Genomic DNA, 22,107 nt, shown 5'->3' with positions numbered 1-22,107 from the left:
ATCACAGTTGGTTCTTTAGTCCCAGCTGACCAGCATCAGTCGTCTCAGGAAAGCACAAAAGATTTGACCTTGGTGACTCTGGTCACTTGTTAATCAAGCTGCTTCTTTAGCCTCAGCTGGCCAGCAACCATTTTGGATTAGATTCCTAATCCAGAATATCATGAAGACCCCAATAGAGTCTTTGTGTCCCTCTGAAATGTCACAGGCCAGTCCTCCATTGTCTGTGTTATCATCTAAGCTCCCACAGCAACCGTGTATTAAAATCTGTAGTCCCAGATTCTAACCATTGCCATGGTCTTCCTCCTCTAAAACGACATGGGAAGATTTCATCATGCTAACACCCCACTCTTGGTACCAAATTTTGGGCTTGTTTCTTTTCTGTTGCTTTAAGAAAAATACTCCCAAAAGCAACTTGGGGAGGGAAGGCTTTCCTCTGGCAGGTTGCATGTAGTCCACCCTCAGGGGAGGTACAGGCAGAATCACAGAGGAACACTGCTAGTGGCCTGGCCACCATCCAGGCTCACACTCAGCTGCTTTCTTATGGAGCTCAGGCCCACCTACCTAGAGATGATGGTACTGCTCACAGCAAGCTTGGACCCTCTCACATCAAGTAGTCATCAAGAAAATGCCCCATAGACATACCCACAGGCCACCTTTTCAATAGAGGTTACCTACCCCTTCCCAGGTGGGTAAAGGTGACAACCAAGAGTAGTTATCACACCTAGCATGCATGAAACCCTGGGCTTGATCCTCAGCACTTCGTAAAGCCACATGGAGTGATGCCTGCTTATAATCCCAGGTATCAGGAGGATCAGAAGCTCAGAGCTCTCCTTGTCTACACAGTGAGTTCCTGGTCAGCCTGGCGTAGGAGAATGCCTCAAAACCAAAACAAGCCAATACCGAGGGAAAAATACTTAATATTAACACATATAGAACTAAAAATAGCCCAGAAATAGCAGCAGGAAGGTTAATTAGTGACAGCATGAGGGCGTGATGGTTGTGTAGTTAATTTCTAAAAATTAAAGGTACATTTTAAAGACTATATTTATTTTTATTTTTAAATGTACATTGGTGTTTCGTCTGCCTGTGTGTCTGTGTGAGAGTGTTGGATCCCCTGGAATAGGAGTTAGAGACAGTTGTGAGCTGCCATGTGGGGGCTGGGAATTGAACTCAGATTCTCTGGAAGAATAACTAGTGCTCTTAACCACTGAGCCATCTCTCTAGCCAGTAAATTAATTCACTTTCCGTAAACACTTGCTGGCTGTGTTTGTGTGTATATATGTGTTATGTGTGCATATCTGTGTATGTGCAGAAATCCCATCCACATACATCTAGGTTTATATATTATAGAAAGACATTTGGGCTGGAGAGATGGCTCAGCAGGTAAGAGCACTGACTGCTCTTCCAGAGGTCCCGAGTTCAATTCCCAGCAACCACGTGGTGGCTCACAACCATCTGTAATAAGATCTGATGCCCTCTTCTGGTGTGTACTCACCAGAAGTGTACTCACATACATAAAATAAATAAATCTTAAAAAAAAAAAAAAAAAAGAACAGCTTAAAAGTCACCGATTTTTTTAAAAAAGAAAAACACTTGTAAGAGATGATTGAAAAGAAGACTCATCTGTAATGTCACCATTGCAGAACAGCCATTATAAGCAGAAATTTAGATCACAGGGCCCTTGAGGCCAGCCTTTGTTTAGTTTACTGAGTTACAGAAACAGCACAGATGCTTGGGCTTCACCCATGGGCGAAGAACTTCTAAGGAAGCCCAGGTACCACACAGTTGCTTGATGGGTGTATAGCATCAAGCCCCTGAAGACCAGTCGTGTAGACAGTGGGCAGGGGTGGGAGCAGGCTTGGGGGTAATGAGAGTTTTGGAGGGCTCAAGAGCATGGTGACTACAGTAAGAGTCATCAGTCCATTCCAGTGACTTGTTTTATAGTGGGGAGGGCCAGAGAGGGAGCTCAGCTGGTACAATGCTTGCCAAGGATCTGAGTTTGATCTCCCGAACACATTTAAACAGCCAGGTGTAGTGATGAACGCTTGCAGTCCCAGTGCGGGAAGAAGTGGAGACAGATGGATCCCCGGGACTCTGTGGCGAGCCACCCTGGCTGAATCAGTCAGTTCTGGGCCAGTGAGAGGATGGAGAGGAATATCATGAAACACTGCCATCCAGACATGGCATTGCTGCTGCGCCATGGGCATGTGGACTTTATAGATACTCACTAGATTGGGTTCTCTGTCTCTGTAGAGGAGGAGATAATGAACTCAATAACTAGTGACTAGTAATGGTTGCTGGAGGAGGGGCTGTCATTTTTTTTTTTCTTAATGGTGTTTCCACTGGGAAACTGAGTGGGAAGAAGGGAAAGGGAGAAGAGACAGAGGATAATTGGGGTGAAGGGTGAATATAATCACAGTGCATTATGTATGCATACATATCCATACAGGAAATTGTCCAAAAGTAAATATAAGTAAGTCTATACTCTTAATTTGTTGGGATGGCTGCTCCTGGGGTGGTGGTGCAAACAATGTTTAGCATGGGAGGCTAACAGGAACAAAGTGTGCATTTTCACCAAGGTCTGCCCTGTCTTTCCTTCATGCCAAGCTTCCTCTGTGCCTGTAACACAGTATGGAGAGTGAGCTGGCATTCACTGAGTACACACTCAAAGAGGGTTGTGCTCATGTTAAGGACAAACTCATTTAATTTAGGTTCAGAGTGGCTTCCAACTCTTGTATCCCTCAGGCATCTGATGTTACCCCTGAGGGAGTCACTAAGACGGTGGTAAGTGAATAGTAGATATTTATTGCATGAGAAACTAGGAGATCTACGGTAAGTAAGACTGGCTAGAAGGCAGCCTCCCATGTACTGTGCTAAGTGTGCAAACACGCATCAGGGTGTCAGCCTGGAAGAATGTAGGTTAAGGCTCCTGAAGAAGTTAAGATTGCCCATTTGAGGCCTGTCTTAGAGTTTTACTGCTGTGACGAGATACCATGACCACGGCAGCTCTTGTAAGGGAAAACATTTCATTGAGAATGGCTGACAGTTCAGAGGTGTAGTCATTATCATCATGGCGGGAAGTGTGGTGGCACACAGGCACACGTGGTGCAGGAGAAGGACCTGAGAGTTCTACATCTGGATTGGCAGGCAGCAGGAAGAGGCAATGAACTACTGGGCTTGGCTTGAACTTTTGAAGCCTCAAAGCCCACCTGTAGTGACAGCTTCCTCCAACAAGGCCACACCTCTTAATAGTGCCACTCCCTATGAGCCTATTGGGGCCATTTTTACTCAAACCACCACAGAGCCTAGGACACAGAGTCTCTGCTTTAGAAAGACAAGGTTTGCCTCAGTTGTTGGTAGTAGGGTTGTTTGGGGGGTATTCTCTGAATCAAACCTAGGGATAAGAGTTTGGAGCAGGAGCCGGGTGGTGGTGGTGCACACCTTTAGTCCCAGCACTTGGGAGGCAGAGGCAGGCGGATTTCTGAGTTCGAGGCCAGCCTGGACTACAAAGTGAGTTCCAGGTCAGCCAGGGCTATACAGAGAAACCCTGTCTCGAAAAACCAAAAAAAAAAAAAAGAAAAAGAAAAAGAAAAAAAGAGTTTGGAGCAGAAGCTGCCTATGTGGGGAGTTCTCTGTGGTGGTTTGAATAAGGATGGTCCCCAAAGGCTCATTGATTTGAATGCTTAGTCACCAGGGAGTGGAACTGTGTGATAGGATTAGAAGGATTAGGAGATACAGCCTTGTTGGAGGAAGTGTGTCACTGGAGTTGGGCCTTGGCGTTTCAAAAGCTCTTGCCAGGCCCAGCCTCTATCTTAGCTTGTAGATCAGGATATATCTCTGATCTACTGCTCCAGTGCCATGCCTGCAGCCCTGCTCCTGCCATGATGATAATGGACTGAACCTCTGAATCTAGAAGCAAGCCCCAGTTAAATGCTGTCCTTTATAAGAGTTGCCTTGGTCACGGTGTCTCTGCACAGCATTGGGACAGTGACTAAGACCTTATGGTTTTGAATAGTTTTCCCTTTTGTATCTAGAACAAACCCGGAGGCAAACCTGTAGGAGGCAATGCTTGAATAACTCTAAGACGACCAGACTGAAAATGTCAGCCCTCAACTGGAAGCCCTTTGTGTATGGAGGGCTGGCCTCCATCACAGCAGAATGTGGTAAGAGCCCGGACTCTGAAGCTTTGCCTGAGGGATGTGGTGTCTGTCAGGTTTTGTGTTTGGTGTGCACGGCATTCAAGTGCAGGCTTGTGAACTCACACCCTCCATATCCAGACATGCCTCTTTGGCTATGGTTTTAGACGGCTCAGTGATTTTGGCTACTTATTAGCAACTTTGGGTTTAAAGTGCACTAGGAAGAAAGTTGACCCATTTTATGACTCCCATTTGGGTTGATTGGACACTGTTCCTTTGCCCCTTTCTCCACTTTGCCGCTGAAAATCCATCTGGCTGCAAGAAGTTTGGCATGCTCCAGGGCCTTCTCTGAACCTGAGCAGACTAACGCTCCATTGCAGACTTTGTGCATCACCTCCATCCCATCTTTACTCCATCAGTTGGGTTCTATATCTGAGTGCGCTGCTATGCATCCGATTGCATTGCTCCTGCATCTGATTGCATTGATCCTGCATCCGATTGCCTTGCTCCTGGGTCTGTGCTGTTTTATCAGGCACTTGCTAACTGCTTGGCTTCTGGCTTGGACCTTCCCTTCTCTCAGTTGACTTGCAGGGTGCATGAATCACCACTCACTAATGCTGGTCAGCTTTCTATGCGTGGATGATGGAATTTAAAAGACTGATTCCTGTCCCTGAATGTGTTAACCTGCCTGGACTTTGTGAGCCAGGTTACTGTTTGAGAATGCAGTACATACATAGAGTCTATGTGTTTGGCATTCTTTTTGTTGTTGTTGTTTTGTTTTTGTCGAGACAGGGTTTCTCTGTATAGCCCTGGCTGTCCTGGAACTCACTTTGTAGGCCAGGCTGGCCTCGAACTCAGAAACCGGCCTGCCTTTGCCTCCCGAGTGCTGGGATTCAAGGCGTGTGCCACCACGCCCCGCAGTATTAAGCACTCTTACCTGCCTCATCCGATTTCATTTATCAAAGAAAATTCCTTATTAAAACCTCTGTTCAGTCACTGAACACAGTCCTAGCCTCTTTTTTTTTTTTTTTTTTTTTTGTCATAAAGACTATTTGGGGTTTTAAGTGAATTTCCTCTTCGTGTAAATGATTTTGTTTATTCGTGTTCTGTGGCAGTTCTGCCTCCTCACTCAGCTTTATAAAAAGATAGACATAATAAATAAATGTTTAACTGAGTATGGTGGCACATACCTGCACACCAGCATTGTGGGAGGGAGGGGAAGGCAGATCGGGAGTTCAGGGTTGGCTTTAGCTAAAGCAAATTTCAGACCCGGCTTGGTAACATGAGGCTAGCTATGAACTAGCTCCCAGAAAAAAAAAACAACAAATGGTGTTGAGTCATTTTTTGAGCTTGTTAATTTTTTTTTTTTTTGCCTAACTTTGCTTTTTTTTTTTTTTTGAGACAAGATGTTGCTATATAGCCCAGGCCGGCCTCGAACTCTTAACCTTCCCTCAGCTTCCTGAGTTCTAGAATGCCAGCAGGTAACCTTGGCAGTCATTCTTTGGGTCCACCTATTTTTTTCTGGATAGGTCTCTCAATACCCTGGAACTTGCTAGGTAGGCTTGGCAACGTGGTCAGCAAGCCAGCCCATTTCCACCTCCCCAGAGTGTTCCACCATGCTCAACCTTTTTAATGTGGAGTCTGGGAATCAAATCCAGGTCTCCATGCTTGTATGGGAAATGTGTTATCAAGTGAACTATTTCCCGAGCTTGGCTATTTCTTAATGTTTCTTTTTTCAGGGAGATTCTTTTTCTTTTCTTTTTCTTTAATATTTTAAGGCACATTTCCAATTGATTTAACTAAGACACGGCTTCAGATTCAAGGCCAGACAAATGATGCCAACTTCCGAGAGATCAGGTACCGAGGCATGCTGCACGCGCTGATGAGGATAGGCCGAGAAGAAGGCCTGAGGGCGCTGTATTCAGGGTGAGTAAACATCTGGGTGTTTGTGTCTAACTGTGGGCCCTTTGAAGTGCATGCTTAACGCATCACCTTCATAGAGGGAGAAGGCGAACATTAGTTATTCTCAAGTATCTAGTTTTTACCATGATAAAAATATCAGCTTGTGGTTAAGGCTTGCAAACACTTTTAAATTCATTAAGCTACTGATGGGAAAGTGAGCAAGATAAGACTTGACCTATATCAGTGAGTTCTTTGCAGGGAACACAACACCCTTGATGGTTTAATTGATGGGCCTTAAGGGACTATTGAAGGCTTAAGGGAACAATTGAACGGTAGATACTGAACTACCTAGAAACTGGCGAAGTGACCCTAGGCTAAAGGCCCAGGGGCAGCAATCATGGTACCACAGTCCAGGAGGGTGATGCCTTGGAGAAGATTGAACTGTCAGTAGATGCTTAGGGTCCTGCTCCTATATGGGGTCATTTACAGGGGTGAGGTGGGATGGGGTGGGATGGCTGGCTGCTCTCTCCTTTCCCCTTCCCCCTCCCACCAGTTGGACTCCTAGAGGTCTGCTGGAAGGGTGTCTGTGAGATGTGGTCTGTAAGCATCAGCCTTTCTCAGAGCATAGAGAGGGGCGAGCATGAATGTAGATCATACATTCGTGAATGTAGAACTGTCACCGATGGGGGCTGCACATGTGGAAATGGGATTACAGTGGTATCCGGTGTCTGTCCCACACTGTTGAGGGCAGGGAGGTGGAGCTGTTCAGGAAAGTCACTCCATGTAGGAGGCACAGAATCAGACCCTGAAGGCTCAAAAAGAATGAGGCAGGCAAAGGGGTGAGAGTGGGGTGTTCATATCCAGCTAGGCAGCATTGCAGTTCTACAAATAGCAAGTATTCCAGCATGGAGATGGTTGGGAGTTGGTGAATAGCAAGAAATGAAGCCAGAGTGTTAGAGCATCAGAAAATGGACAGCTTTATGCCCTGCCAAGTACATGTCCCACACAGGTGGCCCTCAGCCCCTCCATAGACTCATCAGTCCACAGAGGTCTTTGCTTTTAAATCCAGCCAAGACATTCATTCATTCATTCATTCATTCATCATTTGTTCATTCATTCATAGAGAAGGCCTTGCTATGTTGCCTAGGCTGCCTTGAACTCATGGCTCAAATGATTCCCCTGCCTTAGCTTCCTGATTAGGGGCATGTGTCACCGTGCTCAGCCAAGTCAATATTTTAAAAATGTTTAATTGTGCAGCATAAAAACAAGAGAAAGGAAAGCTCCAGCAGGCCCGGACCCACTCACTGTGACAGTAGTAGCTACAGTTGATATTTTCTCTGCCTTACCTGACCTTGAGGCCCGGCAAATGCATGCACAGTTGCGCTGAGGCTGTTCACTCATCCTTGGCATCTGCCTGGTGCCTATCAACACTTTCGTTTGCTACGCCTGTGATGAGCGAGGGCTGAGGTAGAGCTTTTTATAGGAAGAGTGCCTTGAGCGGGTCTCCTGCAGGACCAGCAGCATTGTGGGACTTTCTTATGGGGTTCCCGGGTAGGAGAGGTAGTGAGAAGGGAGGAAATAAACACTAAGGCCTGGACTCCTGGCTGTCACTAGTGTGTAGCTATAACCCCCACGTCACCCCCATCCCCACAGGAGACAGAAGAGGAGGGCTGATACAGAGAAGGAGAGAGTGAGCTCAATGTAGGACATTGAATGTGGGCATGTGTGGAATGTCTAAACTGAAGAGCTAGACAGCAGCTGGAAACTGGTCAGAACTGGTCGGAATGTGGCTCTAGGAATCATCTGTTAGGACGAGCCTGACACCATGGGAGTGGATGGGTTGGGAAGTGTGTAGAGGAAGGAGAGGAAGGAGACAGAGTCCTGGGGGGCCTTCCCAGAGGGCATGTGTGCAGCTGCGGTGTAGACGAGATGCTGCTGCAAAGGCTACATGAGATGTGGACACTGGCCGCCTTGGTGAGGGGGAGCCCAGGCTGTAATATAGGAGGAGGTAGGAAATGTAGAACAAGGGGCTAGGAGTGAATGAATAAAAGAAATGAAGCGGGAAGGAAAGGCCCTGACTGCTCCCAGGTCTGGTAGAGGAGAGAGTTTATGGAAGATGTGTCGGAGAAGAGCTTAGACAGTATCAGAGACATCTGGGAGAGCCCAGAGTGGACACGACCAGACTGAGCTGGGTCCTGGGAGGGGAGGGCAAGGGAACCAGGTGCAAAGGCCTAAAGGGCAGAGGTACAAAAAGGGGCGGGTAACCAAGATGTCTGGATTATATGGGGAAGAGCCTTCGGGGTAAGGCAACCCAGGCCCTGGGCTGGAGAGCCCAGGGTAGAGCAGGGTCTGCCAGCCATAGTCTCTAACACTCAGGGACTAAGGGATGCTGGGAGAAGCTGGAGGCCAGGACTGTTTGGATATGTTAAGCAGGCACCTCAGCTCTTATTTCTTTCTGTCCTGGGTTTGAAAGGTAACATGGGCTAAGCACGCCACAGGTTGACCTCCTAGAGATGGGAGGGTGGTATCCAGGATAGAGAACTATGTCTTGTGTTTGCTAATTCTGGCTTGAATTGTGTATCCTATTGGAAAAACTTAGAGGGGCAGGAAATAACTACGTGTGTTCTTCAGGTGGTACCCGCCTTCCCGAGTTCTTTGCAAGGAATGTTTATGCGTTTTACTTGAGCGGGCAAACTGACCCCACATTGGCATTTTCCTCAGGTCAAGTAGGGCCTCAGGCTTCCACTTAGGGACCTAATAATTACCTCTGATTTCAAGACCCAAGTCTGCTTTTCTTAACATTTTTTTTTTAATGTGAAGATATTCATTTTAAGCTGGGTGTGGTAGTGCATGGATTTAATCCCAACAGGAGGGAGGTAAAGGCAGGTGCCCTGGAGGCCAGCACAGCCTACATATGGGGTTCCAGGACAGCAGGGTTACAGAGACACCCTGTCTCAAAAGAGCAAACCGGAAAAGTAAAATAAAAAAACCCATTCTAGCCATAGTGTCTGCCTTTGCACAGAGGGTGGGGGGGCAGTGGGGGGTGGGGGGTGGATGGGGGGGTCCCTCTGAGGGTTTCTGACGAGTAGGTTGGCTTTCATCTGCCTGCATGCCCACGTGACAGGATTGCACCCGCAATGCTGCGCCAGGCCTCCTATGGAACCATCAAGATCGGAACGTACCAGAGCCTGAAGCGGTTAGCTGTGGAACGCCCAGAAGGTGAGTGGCCACCTGTCTGCCTGTGAAGAGTCAGTGGGTTGTGAGTTGCTTTGTTCCAGACATTTTGGAATGAGTTTTCAATTCTTTGGTTAATTTTCTACCAGTAAAGAAAAGACTGGGTACAGAGTAAACAAACTGCTCATACTGAGCCAAGCCGGAGAACGGAGAACGTGTGTGAGGAGCTGTTTGTACAAATGTTTTAGTCATTTTTTTTAAAGATTTATTTATTTTTTGTGTATACAATGTTCTATCTGCACAGCCAGAAGAGGGCGCCTGATCTCATTACAGATGGTTATGAACCACCATGTGGTTGCTGGGAATTGAACTCAAGACCTCTGGAAGAGTAGCCAGTGCTTTTAACCTCTGAACCATCTCCCCAGCCCCCCATTTGCTTTTTGTTTGTCCGTTTTTTCGAGACAGTGTTTTTCTTTGTAGCCCTGCCTGTCTTGAACTCAATTTGTAGACCAGGCTGGCCCTGAACTCACAGAGATCTGCCTGCTTCTGCCTTCCTCAAGTGCAGGGATGAAAAGTATGCACCACCACACCCAGCCTATCATTTGTATTTTTAAATCCGTGCCTCACTAACTCCCCTGACCTCCCCCACCTCCTGACCCCTCCCAACATTATGTTCCTCCTTTACGAAACATTATGTTTCCTATGTTCCAGACTCTAATTTGTGCACTGTGTACTTGTGAGAGCATCCACTGCACTGAGGCTGACTACCAGCTGCCATACTCTTAAAGGACAACAGCTCTCACCGTCCCAGAAGTCGTCAGCTGTCAGCAGCTCCTCAGCTAGGGGTGGGGACAGCCACTTGTCTTTATGCTCACAGTGCTTAGCCACATGCCACACTGTTTCTGCTTGTTAACTGAATTTCCTAAAATTGAGTGAATTACCAGCCATTTTCAGGAAGGCACAGCATGAATACATGTCTTACAGTTAAGAGCTCTAATAGCTGTACGAGACTGGGATAAATATGAATATTTACAAGGCAATTGGACTGCGTGTCCATCTAGGCAAACAAAGATGAACAGTAGATAGTTATTTTAAAATAAATCGCTTGATTCACAGAGCATATAACAATATTCAGGTAAACAGGTAGAGTGTAATGTTTTTATATTGGAGTCACTTACAGCAAAAACTCTTACATACAAAAAAAAAAAAAAAAAAAAAAAACCCAATCAATGTGTCTTTGTAGATGAAACCCTGCTGGTCAATGTTGTGTGTGGAATTCTGTCTGGAGTCATATCCTCAGCTATTGCTAATCCGACTGATGTTTTGAAAGTAAGTCTGGGCTGTGTGGTAGGGCACATTCCACCCTTACGTACTTACTGCAGCGAGCGCACTGGGTCACTCTTACTGATGATACTGCCCTTGATATTAAAGTCACTTTCTCTAGTAGGGCATGTGGTGTGCACCTTTAATCCCATCACTTGAAGACCAGGTGTAGCCTGTTTCTCTATGAGTTACTGAGTAGGAAAAAAGGGTTTTCTTTTGAGACAGTGTGTGTGTGTGTGTGTGTGTGTATGTGTGTAGCCGTGGTTGTCTTGAAACTCACACAATCAATAGACCTCCTGGTTTCAGACTTGTAGAGATCCACCTGTCTTTGCCTCCCGAGTGCTGGGATTAACAATGTGTGCCACCACTGGCTGGTTTATGCCAGTTTTCCCCAATCACCGTTACACCATTAAGCACTAGGTGGGTGGTTTTCTTAAGTCTCTGATGGTGGGGGTGGAGAATGGGTTTCCTTCTCATGTCGTTCTTTATTGATCTGTAGATCCGAATGCAAGCACAGAACAGCGCTGTTCAAGGAGGCATGATAGACAGCTTCATTAGCATTTACCAGCAGGAGGGGACCAGAGGACTGTGGAAGGTGAGCCTCGCTGTAGTCTAATCCAAGCGTCCTCGTGGCGTAAGAATGCCACTTCCTGCCTTTGAAGATGACTTCTTTCTTTGCTTCTCTGTCTATAAAGTGAGAACATGAATATGCTGTGGTTTTAAAGTGTCTTTTGGTTAGTACATACACAGGGTTTTGTGACAGCTGAGTACCTTTTATTTGATCTTTACTTCCTGTGGTTTCAATTCTTAGAATGTCCCCTGGGTCCCTGTCCCATTGGGTGATTGGCCTGTTCAGTTTCATGACTTAGGTGAAGTCTGTGTTTAGGCGAGTACCCATGAAGAGTGCTATTTCCTGGGAACCCATGACTCGGGGCCCATCGGTTCACAGAACAGACCCTCCCTAGACCCTGTATGATCCCTCAGTGTGACAGAGAAGCTGGAGGCTTTCAGGCATGGTTTGCCCTAGCCCCAGGCTGGCCAGAGTCAGAACTGCCCTCCGAGCTTTCAGAGTTCTTGCTTGGTCGCCCTTTTCTGCTCTGTCATGCCACGCTTCTCCCTAGTGGCAGAACTGGCAGCGGGTGGGATAGAACTGCCCACACCTCGGCCTTGTCTGGAGGGATGTGGAGATCATTTGCTGTTCCCGTTTCTCCCCAGGGCGTGTCCCTCACAGCCCAGAGGGCAGCCATTGTGGTCGGCGTGGAGCTTCCAGTCTATGACATCACCAAGAAGCACCTGATACTCTCAGGCCTGATGGGAGACACTGTCGCAACACATTTTCTGTATGTTTATGGATTTTAAAAATTAATGTTTTAGGTATGCATGAGCTTGGTAGGGTGAAATTTTTACGTAAGTTTCTGGAAGTTTTAGAGAAAGTATTGTAATAGTGTAGTATTTTCTTATTTGAAAAATTATAACACAGAAGTCGAGTGGGATGAAGTGAAGTCTTTGCCTTTACACAGGTAACTGTGTACCTGTATGTGTACAAACTGTATGTTTGTAAGCACCATGGACTTTATCAACAAATAAGGTCATGTTTGTATTATATTACTTTTTAAAAAGTGACAACACGGGAGCTGGGCGTGGTGGCGCACGCCTTTAATCCCAGCACTCGGGAGGCAGAGGCAGGCGGATTTCTGAGTTCGAGGCCAGCCTGGTCTACAAAGTGAGTTCCAGGACAGCCAAGGCTACACAGAGAAACCCTGCCTCGAAAAACCAAAAAAAAAAAAAAAAGTGACAACACAACCCAAATACATTTTCACTTCAGCTCTTACACCTTAATCATTTTTGATTACTGTTTGTGTATGTGCCTGCAGAGGTCAGAGGGGTGTTAGAGCCCAGAGCCAGAGTTCCAGGCACTTGTGAGCCTTTAGGAAATCTAACTTGTGTTCTGTTAGAACAATACACCCTCTTAAATGCTCAGACACCTTGCCCGTCCTTAATTTTTGTTGTTGTTGTTGTTTTGTTTTGTTTTGTTTTTTTTTAGTAATTGCAGCTTATCACATTTGTATGAACATATCATAGATCATTTAATCTGTGTGACTTGGTCTGGACAGGGACACTTAGCCTAGTGTGGCAAGTGTGCTGATTCTCACCACTAGGGGGAGCACTATTCACAACTCTGTAGGCCGCAAGCACAAGTAAACCTTTGTGCGAACAGAGCAACCTCCCAAAGAAAGAGTGACCAATTCAGGGTGTGAGGAATGTCGCGCTGGGAAAACCTCTGAGCTGATTGGTGCTGATAAAATAAAACCCGCAGCAAAGTTAAACTTAGTGGAGTTGAGTGTGAACAGAAAGAAAGTTCAGGAGCAGGAGCGCTCGCTCATGATGAGAATGGTAGAAAGCAGCACCCACAGTGCACAGGAGTGTTTATGGCCAGAGGCGTGGGAACAGCGGCAGACAGACCATCTCCCTGAGGTACAGCGTAGGACTTCCCAGCTCTCCACGGGAGTGAAAGGGTAACCATTCCATTTTATGTTTTATATAACTCAGCAAGTTATAGGAATTAGGTTACAGTTACTTGTGTTCACAGGCAAATGTAGGCTAAATATAACTCAGTTTAGCAACGATACTCAGTGTAGCCTATGGTAGTCTAGTGAGACTGAAAATCTAGGACAGTGATTTGCAACCTGAGGGTTGAACGACCTGGGGTTGCCTAAGACCATCAGAAAATATAGGTATTTATAGTCTGATTCATCACAGAAGCGAAATTTCAGTTATGAAGTTGCAATGAAAATAATGTTATGGTTGGAGGTCTTCACAACATGAGGAACTGTATTAAAGAGCCGCAGCATTAGGAAGGTGGAGAACCACTGCTCTGTAGAACCCAAGACCACGGGTGGGTGTGCAGTGAGGCGGTCTTGTGTTTTATTTATTCTTAGGCCTATTTTTTTTTATATGTATGAGTGTTTTACCTGTGTGAGAGTATGCATATATGTATGTATATTCACTGTGTACATGCCTGGTACGTGCAGAGAACAGGGCACCAGAACCACTGGAGCTGGAGTGTGCTGGGTTCTGAACCCAGGTCCTGTGTAAGAACTAGTGCGTTTAACTACTGAGCTACTTCCAGCCCCAAGGACCTCATTCTTGGTGCAGTTTGTGTAGCTTCTCCATATTTGTTTTAAAGGAATTCAGAGAGAAAGCTGTCTCATCTCCCTCCTTTGTAGCTGTAGCTGAGTGGTAGCTTACTTCTTGTCTTTTCCAATCCTGTGTTCTCCAACAGCTCGAGCTTCACGTGTGGCCTGGTGGGGGCCTTGGCCTCAAACCCAGTTGATGTTGTGAGAACCCGCATGATGAATCAGAGAGCCCTTCGAGATGGCAGATGTGCGGGCTATAAGGGTACCTTGGATTGCCTATTGCAGGTAAGTGTCTCTGCAGGATTGTCGTGCATGCACACACACACACATACACACACACACACACACACACACACACACACACACACACACACTGAAGTCACTATTACGTTATGATAAGTATTAAAACTAAGATGAATGAGCCCATAGAAGACAGAAGACAGAGTCTCTCAGTAGTGCAGCCCTGGCTGTCATGAAATTCTCTGTCTCCCAGGTGACCTTAAACTCACAGAGATCCACCTGCCTTTGCTGAGATTAAAGGCCTGTGCCTGGCAGGACATACATAGCATTTTGCCACACTAGGGTTTGAAGTCCAAGATTTACATGACATCTTATAAATGGAAGTTCATTTTCCACACACACCTCCCCAGCTAGGAAGGATGCTAAACTAGTTAACATTTTCCGGGGTCGCGAAACTGTTCCTTTTCCAAAGTGGACCTTTTTCCTCTTAGTCAAACTGGAACAAATATTCCCCTCCAGATGTGTCTCACAGGAGTAAATGAGCCCTACCACAGTTCCCACTGTAGAGAACTGTTTGGGGCAGAGGGAGGTGTTCCGCTGCCCCCTGGGTTGCCAGTGGCCAAGGCTTCGGGGCGCTTTGCAGGTCTCGGCATGATGCTGACACTTGACACTTCTTAGTCTCCAGGATTGCTTCACATTTTCAGAATTACATTTTCATTTTTTTTGCTTTGGGGCTAGGGGTGGTAAGGGCAGGGGTTGTTCGTATGTACATGCGGTCCCATGGCACGATTGTTAGAGGTCAGAGGTCAAGTGGGAGGAGTCAGTTCTCTCAGGTCGGCATGTTTGACAGCAGGTGGCTTTGCCTGCTAAGCCTTCCACCAGCCTTTTCCTTCTTTATTGGAGGCAGGATCTTAATATAACCTTAACTGGCCCTAAACTTGGTAGGTAGCCAAGTGTGACCATGAACTTGTGGTCCTCCTGCCTCTACCTCCCAGGAGTGAGATTATAGGCATGTGCCACCACACTGGGTTTTATGTGGTGCCAGGGAGTGAGCCAGCTTAGTACCTGCTGGGCAAGGACTGGACCCCCTGAGCTCCACCCCCACTCCTCTGATATTGCTTTAATGAGGCCGACAGGAGACTTGGGAGGCAAGGTGCTATGAATGCTATCTTCATCAAAATTGCTTACTTATTTCTGGCTTGTTTAGCAGCCCAGATGGCACGGAAGCTAATGACCTGTACTTAGAACTAAGTAATATTTAAGTCTGATTTCTTATCCATTGAGTTCCTGCTTGCCTGCTTTGGGAGGGGTTCATCTTCTCTGTGTGCAGTGGTTGGTCATGCAGAAGTCTTTAAGGAACAAAGAGACAGAAAAGGTCTCTAGTCAGTCCTTCTAAAAAGGGTTATATGTTGTTTTTGAGTAAGCACGTAAAACGTATTCATTTCTCTCTGTTCTTTGATTAAAGCTGAAAATACTCAGCAGTTCTTTGTAATATCGAGCATTTGAGTAGAATTAATGACCGAGAAGAGCTCAGCCTTCTGCACGACCCCTGATGGTTTTCTTTTAAAAGATTTTATTGATTTGTTATATATATATGTATATATACATATATATATATATGTATATATACATATATAAATATGATGGGTACACTGTTGCTGTCTTCAGACACACCTGACAGAAAAGGGCATCAGATGCCATTACAGATGGTTGTGAGCCACCATGTAGTTGCTGGGAATTGAACTCAGGACCACTGGAAGAGCAGTCAGTGCTCTTAACTGCTGAGCCATCTCTCCAGCCCCCTGATGGTTTTCATTGGAAGGATATTGTAGTCTGTAAATGGCATCATCATCCAGAGCTCGTTGAGTCCACTCAAGCACTTGATTTTGCTCCATCTTCTCTCTGCCTCTAGATTGGACTAGGTCTTAGGAAATTTCACAGACCAGTGGCTGCACTTCCCCTTTGGAATCCTCTGCCTCCAGCAGCTGGGTGGTAGTTCCATTTGGAACTGCAGTCCTCCTGGGCTGAACACTAACTTGACAGGCACCACACACGGGCTGGTTATATATTTATCACACTACCAACCTTAGGCACCGTGGGCTGTGGGTGGCAGGGTGGGTGGTGGGTGGTGGTCCGAGCAGCACTGTGGGGACACTCCTTGCCACAGCTGAGGGCAGTTGGAAAGGCCACTGTGGCAATCTGGGGTTTCCCCAGGCTCAGCAGAGAGAGCCCATGGGAGTCAGTTCTATCTTCCACCATTTAGGTCTTAGGGGAAACATCCTCAACTTTTGGATTTAATTTTAATTAAAAAGTATATCAATTTGACACATTGTGAATGCATTTGACATAACTGGAAAATGGGGCTTGTCTCAGGGTTTCTTCTGCTCTGACAAAAACATCATGACCAAAAAGCAAGTTGGGGAGGAAAGGGTTTATTTGGTATACACTTTCAGATCATAGTCTATTGTTGGAGGAAGTCAGAACAGGAACTCAAGTAGGCAGGAACCTGGAGGCAGGAGCTGATGCAGAGGCCATGGAGGGGGGCTGCTTACTGGTGTGTTCCCCATGGCTTGCTCAGCCTGCTTTATAAAACCCAGGACCACCAGCCCAGGGATGGCACCTCCCACCGTGGGCTAGGGCCTACCCCACTGCTCACTAATTGAGAAAATGCCTTAGATCTCACGGAGGCATTTCCTCAGTGGCGGCTCCTTCCACTCTGATGACTAGTTTGTGTCAAGTTGACACATGAAACCGGGCAGTACAGAACTTAATGCTGTTTTGTCTTCTTTTTAATAGACATGGAAGAACGAAGGGTTTTTTGCTCTATATAAAGGATTTTGGCCAAATTGGTTGCGCCTTGGTCCTTGGAATATCATTGTATCCTTTTCTGTTGTGGTCGATGTAAAAACTGCTGTCATTAGATAATGTAGCTCGTTTTTAATTATAAGTTATAGTGTAGAAGGAAGTTCTTGATTTTCTGAGTTTCTCAGATCATAAGAAGTAGCCACTCCATCTCTAGGTGGTGTGAGGTCTCCTCATTCAACGCCGAGGCTCTTAGTTCAATGGTGTCTATTGAAAGGTATCAATCTTCATTAGAATCTGCTTTAGGAATTCAGGGTATTTGTGATTCCAGAGCGATGCGGGTGAGGTATCTCGTGGCGTTCTGGGGAAGGATGTGGATCCATCCGTGTGCAAGCATGCTTACTGTGGGGTGCTTACTGAACATGGGCACAGCATACCCCAGAAGTGTTTGATTGGCATCCAGGTGGCAGGCAAAGAGGGGTGGATGTCTTTCCTGGAGAGCCCAGGTGAAGGGGTTTGTAGGTCTCAGGTCTGATCTCTCTCTTCTGAATTGACCTTGGGCAACAGCTAGGGAGATAGCCTGAGACTCTCAGCATGGAACTAACGTGGACTCAGCAAGCTGCCTGCAGGTATTTGCTAGTAGATAAGCTAAATTGTCTGTTGGGGTTGGTAACATTACAGTCTCTTAATGTAGCCTTAACCCGTAACTGTAGTTCTTTTTGACTTACGAACAACTGAAGAAACTGGACTTGTGACCACACAAGTCGTTGTTCTGACAAACCGACTTCTGCGACGGTAGCCCCTCCTGTGCTTCTGGCTGCCTCTTACTGCACAGCTCATCACGGCTTCTGGGATGGGAGCAATGGATGGAGGCCAGGTTCTTCAGATTGCCATGCGTTGGTCCTGGATGCTTTCATCTGTGTTCAGAGCCTAGAGCATAGTAACACCCACTCACCGGTGGTTACCATCGAAGTGCCCTTGACATCCTAGAGTTATCCTAGAGATGTACATAATACACCTTCCTTGCTGTAGAAAACCTGCAAGGAAATGAGAGCTGCTTTCTTCCTGGAGAGCAGCCTCGCTGCCTCTGGTCTTCTGGCTATGTACATCGCCCCTCTGAGAAGGCTCCTGAAGTGGGGGAGTGCTGTTATCCCTCTACCATCGGGAGCTTTAGTTTCCTGTCAGTGAAGAGATTTTACATTGGGACAGTTGTAGGAAGTACATCTCTAGCATACTGCACTGCTTCATGGTTCCTGCTTGAGCAGAATCTTTCACTTACAGTAAGTAAGACTCGACCTTTGTGTGGGTAACCATTTGCCCTATGATTTTTTTTTTTAAGCAGAGTCTATTATTTCCATATACAAATGGGGTTAATCATGCTTTGTGAAGTCGGGGTTAAATGAAGGGAAAACTGCAGAGGTGGCTGCGTGAAGGATGAGCGTGCGCACACCTGTCAGTAAACAGTGGTCAACCGTAGGGCCCTCCTGGGCCTGGGGACCAAACGCCTTTGTTAAATAAAGAATCCTGCAGGTGAAGGTTTTTTAGTCAGTTAGTGAACTGAAGAGGTGAGGCTCCAGAGTTTTAGCCTTTACTTTTTCTTGAGGTGAGTTTGTTAAACAAACAAATAAACAAACAAACAACAACAACAAAACCTTTATCTGAGTTTTTCCTAGTTAATTTCCTTGAAATTAGTGGGAAAATTATTTTCTTCCTTCCTCTTGGATTTTTGTGATGACAGGGCTAAACCCTGGTGCATTCTGGGTATCTTCCCCACACTGAGCTGCATCGATGGCCCGAGGGCCTGTTTATCTCCATTCTGATAAGAGCTGTATAGTACTCTACCTAGTTTGTTTCTTCTGAGACTGTGTCTCTAAGTGCCAACAGCTTTCTAGAAGGGTGCCCAGTGCCTGCAGGTTGGCCCTGTGAAAACCTCATTAGCACTAAAGGAGGCTCTAAGCTGGAGCAATGGCCAGTGCACTCCCGGGGCCCCTTCCTCCTTGAGGCAGAAGCATGCAGGTTTTCTCTGAGGGTTGGGCGCTTTTTATTCCATACCTTTTCCATCTGGCTTTTGAAATTAATGGTTCCTTTGAAAAACAGTTTGCGAAGTAGAATTTTATTTCTAAAAGTAAAAGCTAAGTTGAAGTCCTCTCAGAGCTGGCCCAACGGTGGCTTAAAGACAATTCCCTCACACGCCATTAGATGGCAGTAGAGGATCTGAGCGACTGCTGGCCTGGCTCCTAGCATTATGAGTTAAGAGACTTTTTTGTTTTTTATTCTGACCTGAACATTCCGTTGAAGTGGTAGAATCCAGAGTCTTTCTCTCTAGTTGAAAGGATTGACTTTTTCAAACAATTTTTTTAACATACAAAAAAGAATCTTTTTTTATAATTAAAATTCTTTTCTTTATCCTTTCTTCTTTCTCCCTCTCTTTTTCATCTTTCTGTCTTTCTTTCTAATTTTTTTCCCCAATTTTCCAAGACAGGATTTCTCTGTGTAATCCTGGCGCTCTCTCTCTCTCTCTCTTTCTCTCTCTCTCTCTCTCTCTCTCTCTCGACCATGCTGGCCTCCAGCTCATAGATCTTCCTGCCTCTGCTTCCTGAATTCTGGAATTAAAAGCGTGCACCACCACTAGCAGGCCAAAACGAACAAACAAACAAACAAACAAAATTCAAAACAACAATAACAACAAAACTACTTTATTTTTTAAGTTTGAAGGTAATTTCTAAAGTACAAAAAGGTCCATTTTGAAGACCATGTAAAGAGTGGCTATCAGTATTATCAATTTATTCAAATTATGTATATATCTATACCTGGATAAAAAGAAACCTACACTTCACTGTAAAACTTCAGCATGTTTCAAGGAAAACTTGCAGTATTTTATGACCAGGATAGTGTCAATTTATTAAGTGCCTTATAGGGCAGGGTCTTAACCTGCCTTCTCTCTGGAGTTAATGTGGTTGTTGATGTTTCTAACCCCGAGACAACTTGAAGCACTTGGTGATGTGGGTGTGGCTGTAACACTTCACCACCTGTCATTTTCCTCAAGTATGGTGAAAACTCCTTCACACTTTTGTAGCTAAGTGGAAAGGCAGTTGTGTTTATGTTGTTACTGATGCTCTGTGTAATGTTGCTGGTCTGTAATGTCAAAAATGGCTCCTGTGCTCCATATTTATTTGTGAGCTATGAAACTGTATGTATTATGAAGAGAGTACACATTTTCCACAAGCTTTTCTATTCCAGGCTCTTTATACATTGTTGGACTGTGTGGCATAAGCCTTGTTTCATTATTTAATAAACTGAAATAATATATGATACTATGGCTTACAGTCATTTTGGGTACATAGAGAGATTTAGACAAAGACCAAACAAGTCCAGAAGACTGGGGAAGAGGCAGTATCCGTGAAAGCAGCCGTGGAAACTTTTCTCTGTGTGGAGAAGTTACTGGGGTCAACTCACTCTTTGCCTTGTCCTTAAGAGATGGCCCCCACCCCCACCCCCATGTCATTTTGTGAAGTATTCAAAATTCACAGGCCAATCACAGTCCCTCAGGCCTTCATCCCATGCTAAGAGTGGCTAGAAGCAGGATCTTGGATCATTGGTCAGCTGGACCTGGCAGGGTCATTTGTTACACAAAACACAACAAAATTTAGTATGAACTTGGCTAGTTAACTTTTGGGTTACCTAAAGGATTGCCCAGATGGCCATCTTCTTAATTTTGAGCGACATATAATGGTTTGTTAAATCCTGGGTAGAAGAGGGGAACTTTGCTTGTTAATAGATGTAATTCTCTTAGAGCTGTTAGTTTCTCGGGGAAATTGAGTGAAGGCGACCATTCCTGTACTTCCCCTCCTTCTGCATCATCAGCATCCTTATTAGAATGATGAACCTGTACCGACGTACCACGTCACTCGTGCCCATAGCTTATTACCTTAGGGTTCACTCTTGGTGGTGTGTGGTATACATATGTGTAAGGGTATAGGTGTATCCACCCATGTGCATGACCCAGTCTTGTCTAGAGGCAAGGTAGACAGATGGGAAGAAACCCTTCATCCTCAGCTCTGGTTCATGTTTCCTGCCATCTGAGAGTCAAGGGAGTTCAGCACAGCAGAGAAAACCACGCTTGTCTACAGAGAGTGCTTATTTCCCTAAGATGTTAAGCAATGAACTGTCCTCGATAAGGGCCAAACGGTTGTGGACTGGAGTTTAATCAAATTAGTACTGCTTTGACCTCTAAACCCAAACTGTGTGTCCCAAAGAACTACTTTACACTTTTATTTACACACATATATATGTAAATGGTATATATATATATATACATATATATATATACACCATTTATTTATTTTGTGTGTGTATGTGCTTGCACGAAAGAGGTGCTTGTGTGCCGCAGCATCCGTGCGGAGGTCCGAGGACAGCTCGTGGAGGTCACTTGTCTTCTTCCACACTGTGGGCTCTGGGGATTGAGTTCATGTTGTCATCAGGCTTGGCGGCAATTTTATTCATTCTGCTTTGTTCTGAAATTCTTTTCCCTGAGGAAGCCACCCCTTCGGCTTCCTTTCCCTGTATAGTTAAGGATCCGGCTTTACCTGAGTGGAGGTCTTTATTTAAGCAGCGGGAGCCCTCAGGCTACCAAGTGACAGTGGTTAGCTGTGCTTCTTCACCACTGCTGACAGCGTCTCTGGTCTAAGAGTGGGGGGTGAGCACTTTCTTCTCTCACCTAAGAGATGGGACGCCGTGCCCTTACATGCGTAACTTCCTGCACAGGTGAGGGACACCAGCTGTCTACTGGCGGCTCTCAAATGCCTCTGAGCGGTGGAATTCTCGCTTGGATGGTGGCACCTGTTAGACACATTTGGTCTCATTACACTGCCAGCAGGGGGAAATGCGACATTGGCCAAGGATTTAGATGCTACGATGGAGGCACATGCCGGGATTCATTGTTGCACTGACTTCACGTATCTTCTCTGCTTGCAGTCTGTGACCATAGAGAAGGCAAGAATAGCACCTTTGTCACAGGCCCCTGAGAGCCACTTCCGTGGCTATGACAGCATGCAGTCCACCTGGTTACCCCTTTCACATTCGGACATTCTTTAGGAACCAGAGACTGGCTACTGCCTTATTTAATACCCATTACCCAATGCTTGAAGACTTCTACAAACTTAGGGGTGGTCACAGCCTGTGCCCCAACCTAGGCTCAGCCTCCTGTCCCCAATAAGCCAATTAAAAACCAAAACAGCTGAGGGGTGGGGGCGTTGCTCATGCCTTTCATCCCAGCACTCAGGAGGCAGAGGCAGAGGGCAGGAGGCAGGAGGCAGGAGGCAGGAGGCAGGAGGCAGGAGGCAGGAGGCAGGAGGCAGGAGGCAGGAGGCAGGAGGCAGGAGGCAGGAGGCAGG

The 22,107-nt window shown here is 46.0% G+C and overlaps 1 protein-coding gene across 2 annotated transcripts in view; it reads left to right on the top strand.

Moving 5' to 3' along the window:
• The window catches only part of Slc25a30 (solute carrier family 25 member 30), a 29,554-nt gene that overhangs the window by 5,592 nt on the left and 1,855 nt on the right, over window positions 1-22,107 (top strand). The window contains exons 2-10 of one of the 2 annotated variants that reach the window (XM_021182065.2): window positions 4,035-4,163; window positions 5,915-6,062; window positions 9,163-9,257; window positions 10,456-10,541; window positions 11,035-11,130; window positions 11,751-11,875; window positions 13,819-13,957; window positions 16,709-16,789; window positions 17,428-19,128. In XM_021182065.2, coding sequence (XP_021037724.1) covers window positions 4,100-4,163; window positions 5,915-6,062; window positions 9,163-9,257; window positions 10,456-10,541; window positions 11,035-11,130; window positions 11,751-11,875; window positions 13,819-13,957; window positions 16,709-16,789; window positions 17,428-17,469 — 876 coding nt within the window. In that variant the 5' untranslated portion in view covers window positions 4,035-4,099 and the 3' untranslated portion in view covers window positions 17,470-19,128. Of the gene's footprint in view, window positions 1-4,034; window positions 4,164-5,914; window positions 6,063-9,162; window positions 9,258-10,455; window positions 10,542-11,034; window positions 11,131-11,750; window positions 11,876-13,818; window positions 13,958-16,708; window positions 16,790-17,427; window positions 19,129-22,107 lie in introns of those variants that run through there. The other variant, XM_021182067.2, reaches the window with a different exon arrangement.

Source organism: Mus caroli, chromosome 14 (assembly GCF_900094665.2).
Source record: "Mus caroli chromosome 14, CAROLI_EIJ_v1.1, whole genome shotgun sequence".
NCBI classification, from domain to species: Eukaryota; Metazoa; Chordata; class Mammalia; order Rodentia; family Muridae; genus Mus; species Mus caroli.
The sequence above is the reverse complement of the archived record's forward strand: the minus strand, read 5'-3'. Positions and strand labels throughout refer to the sequence as shown.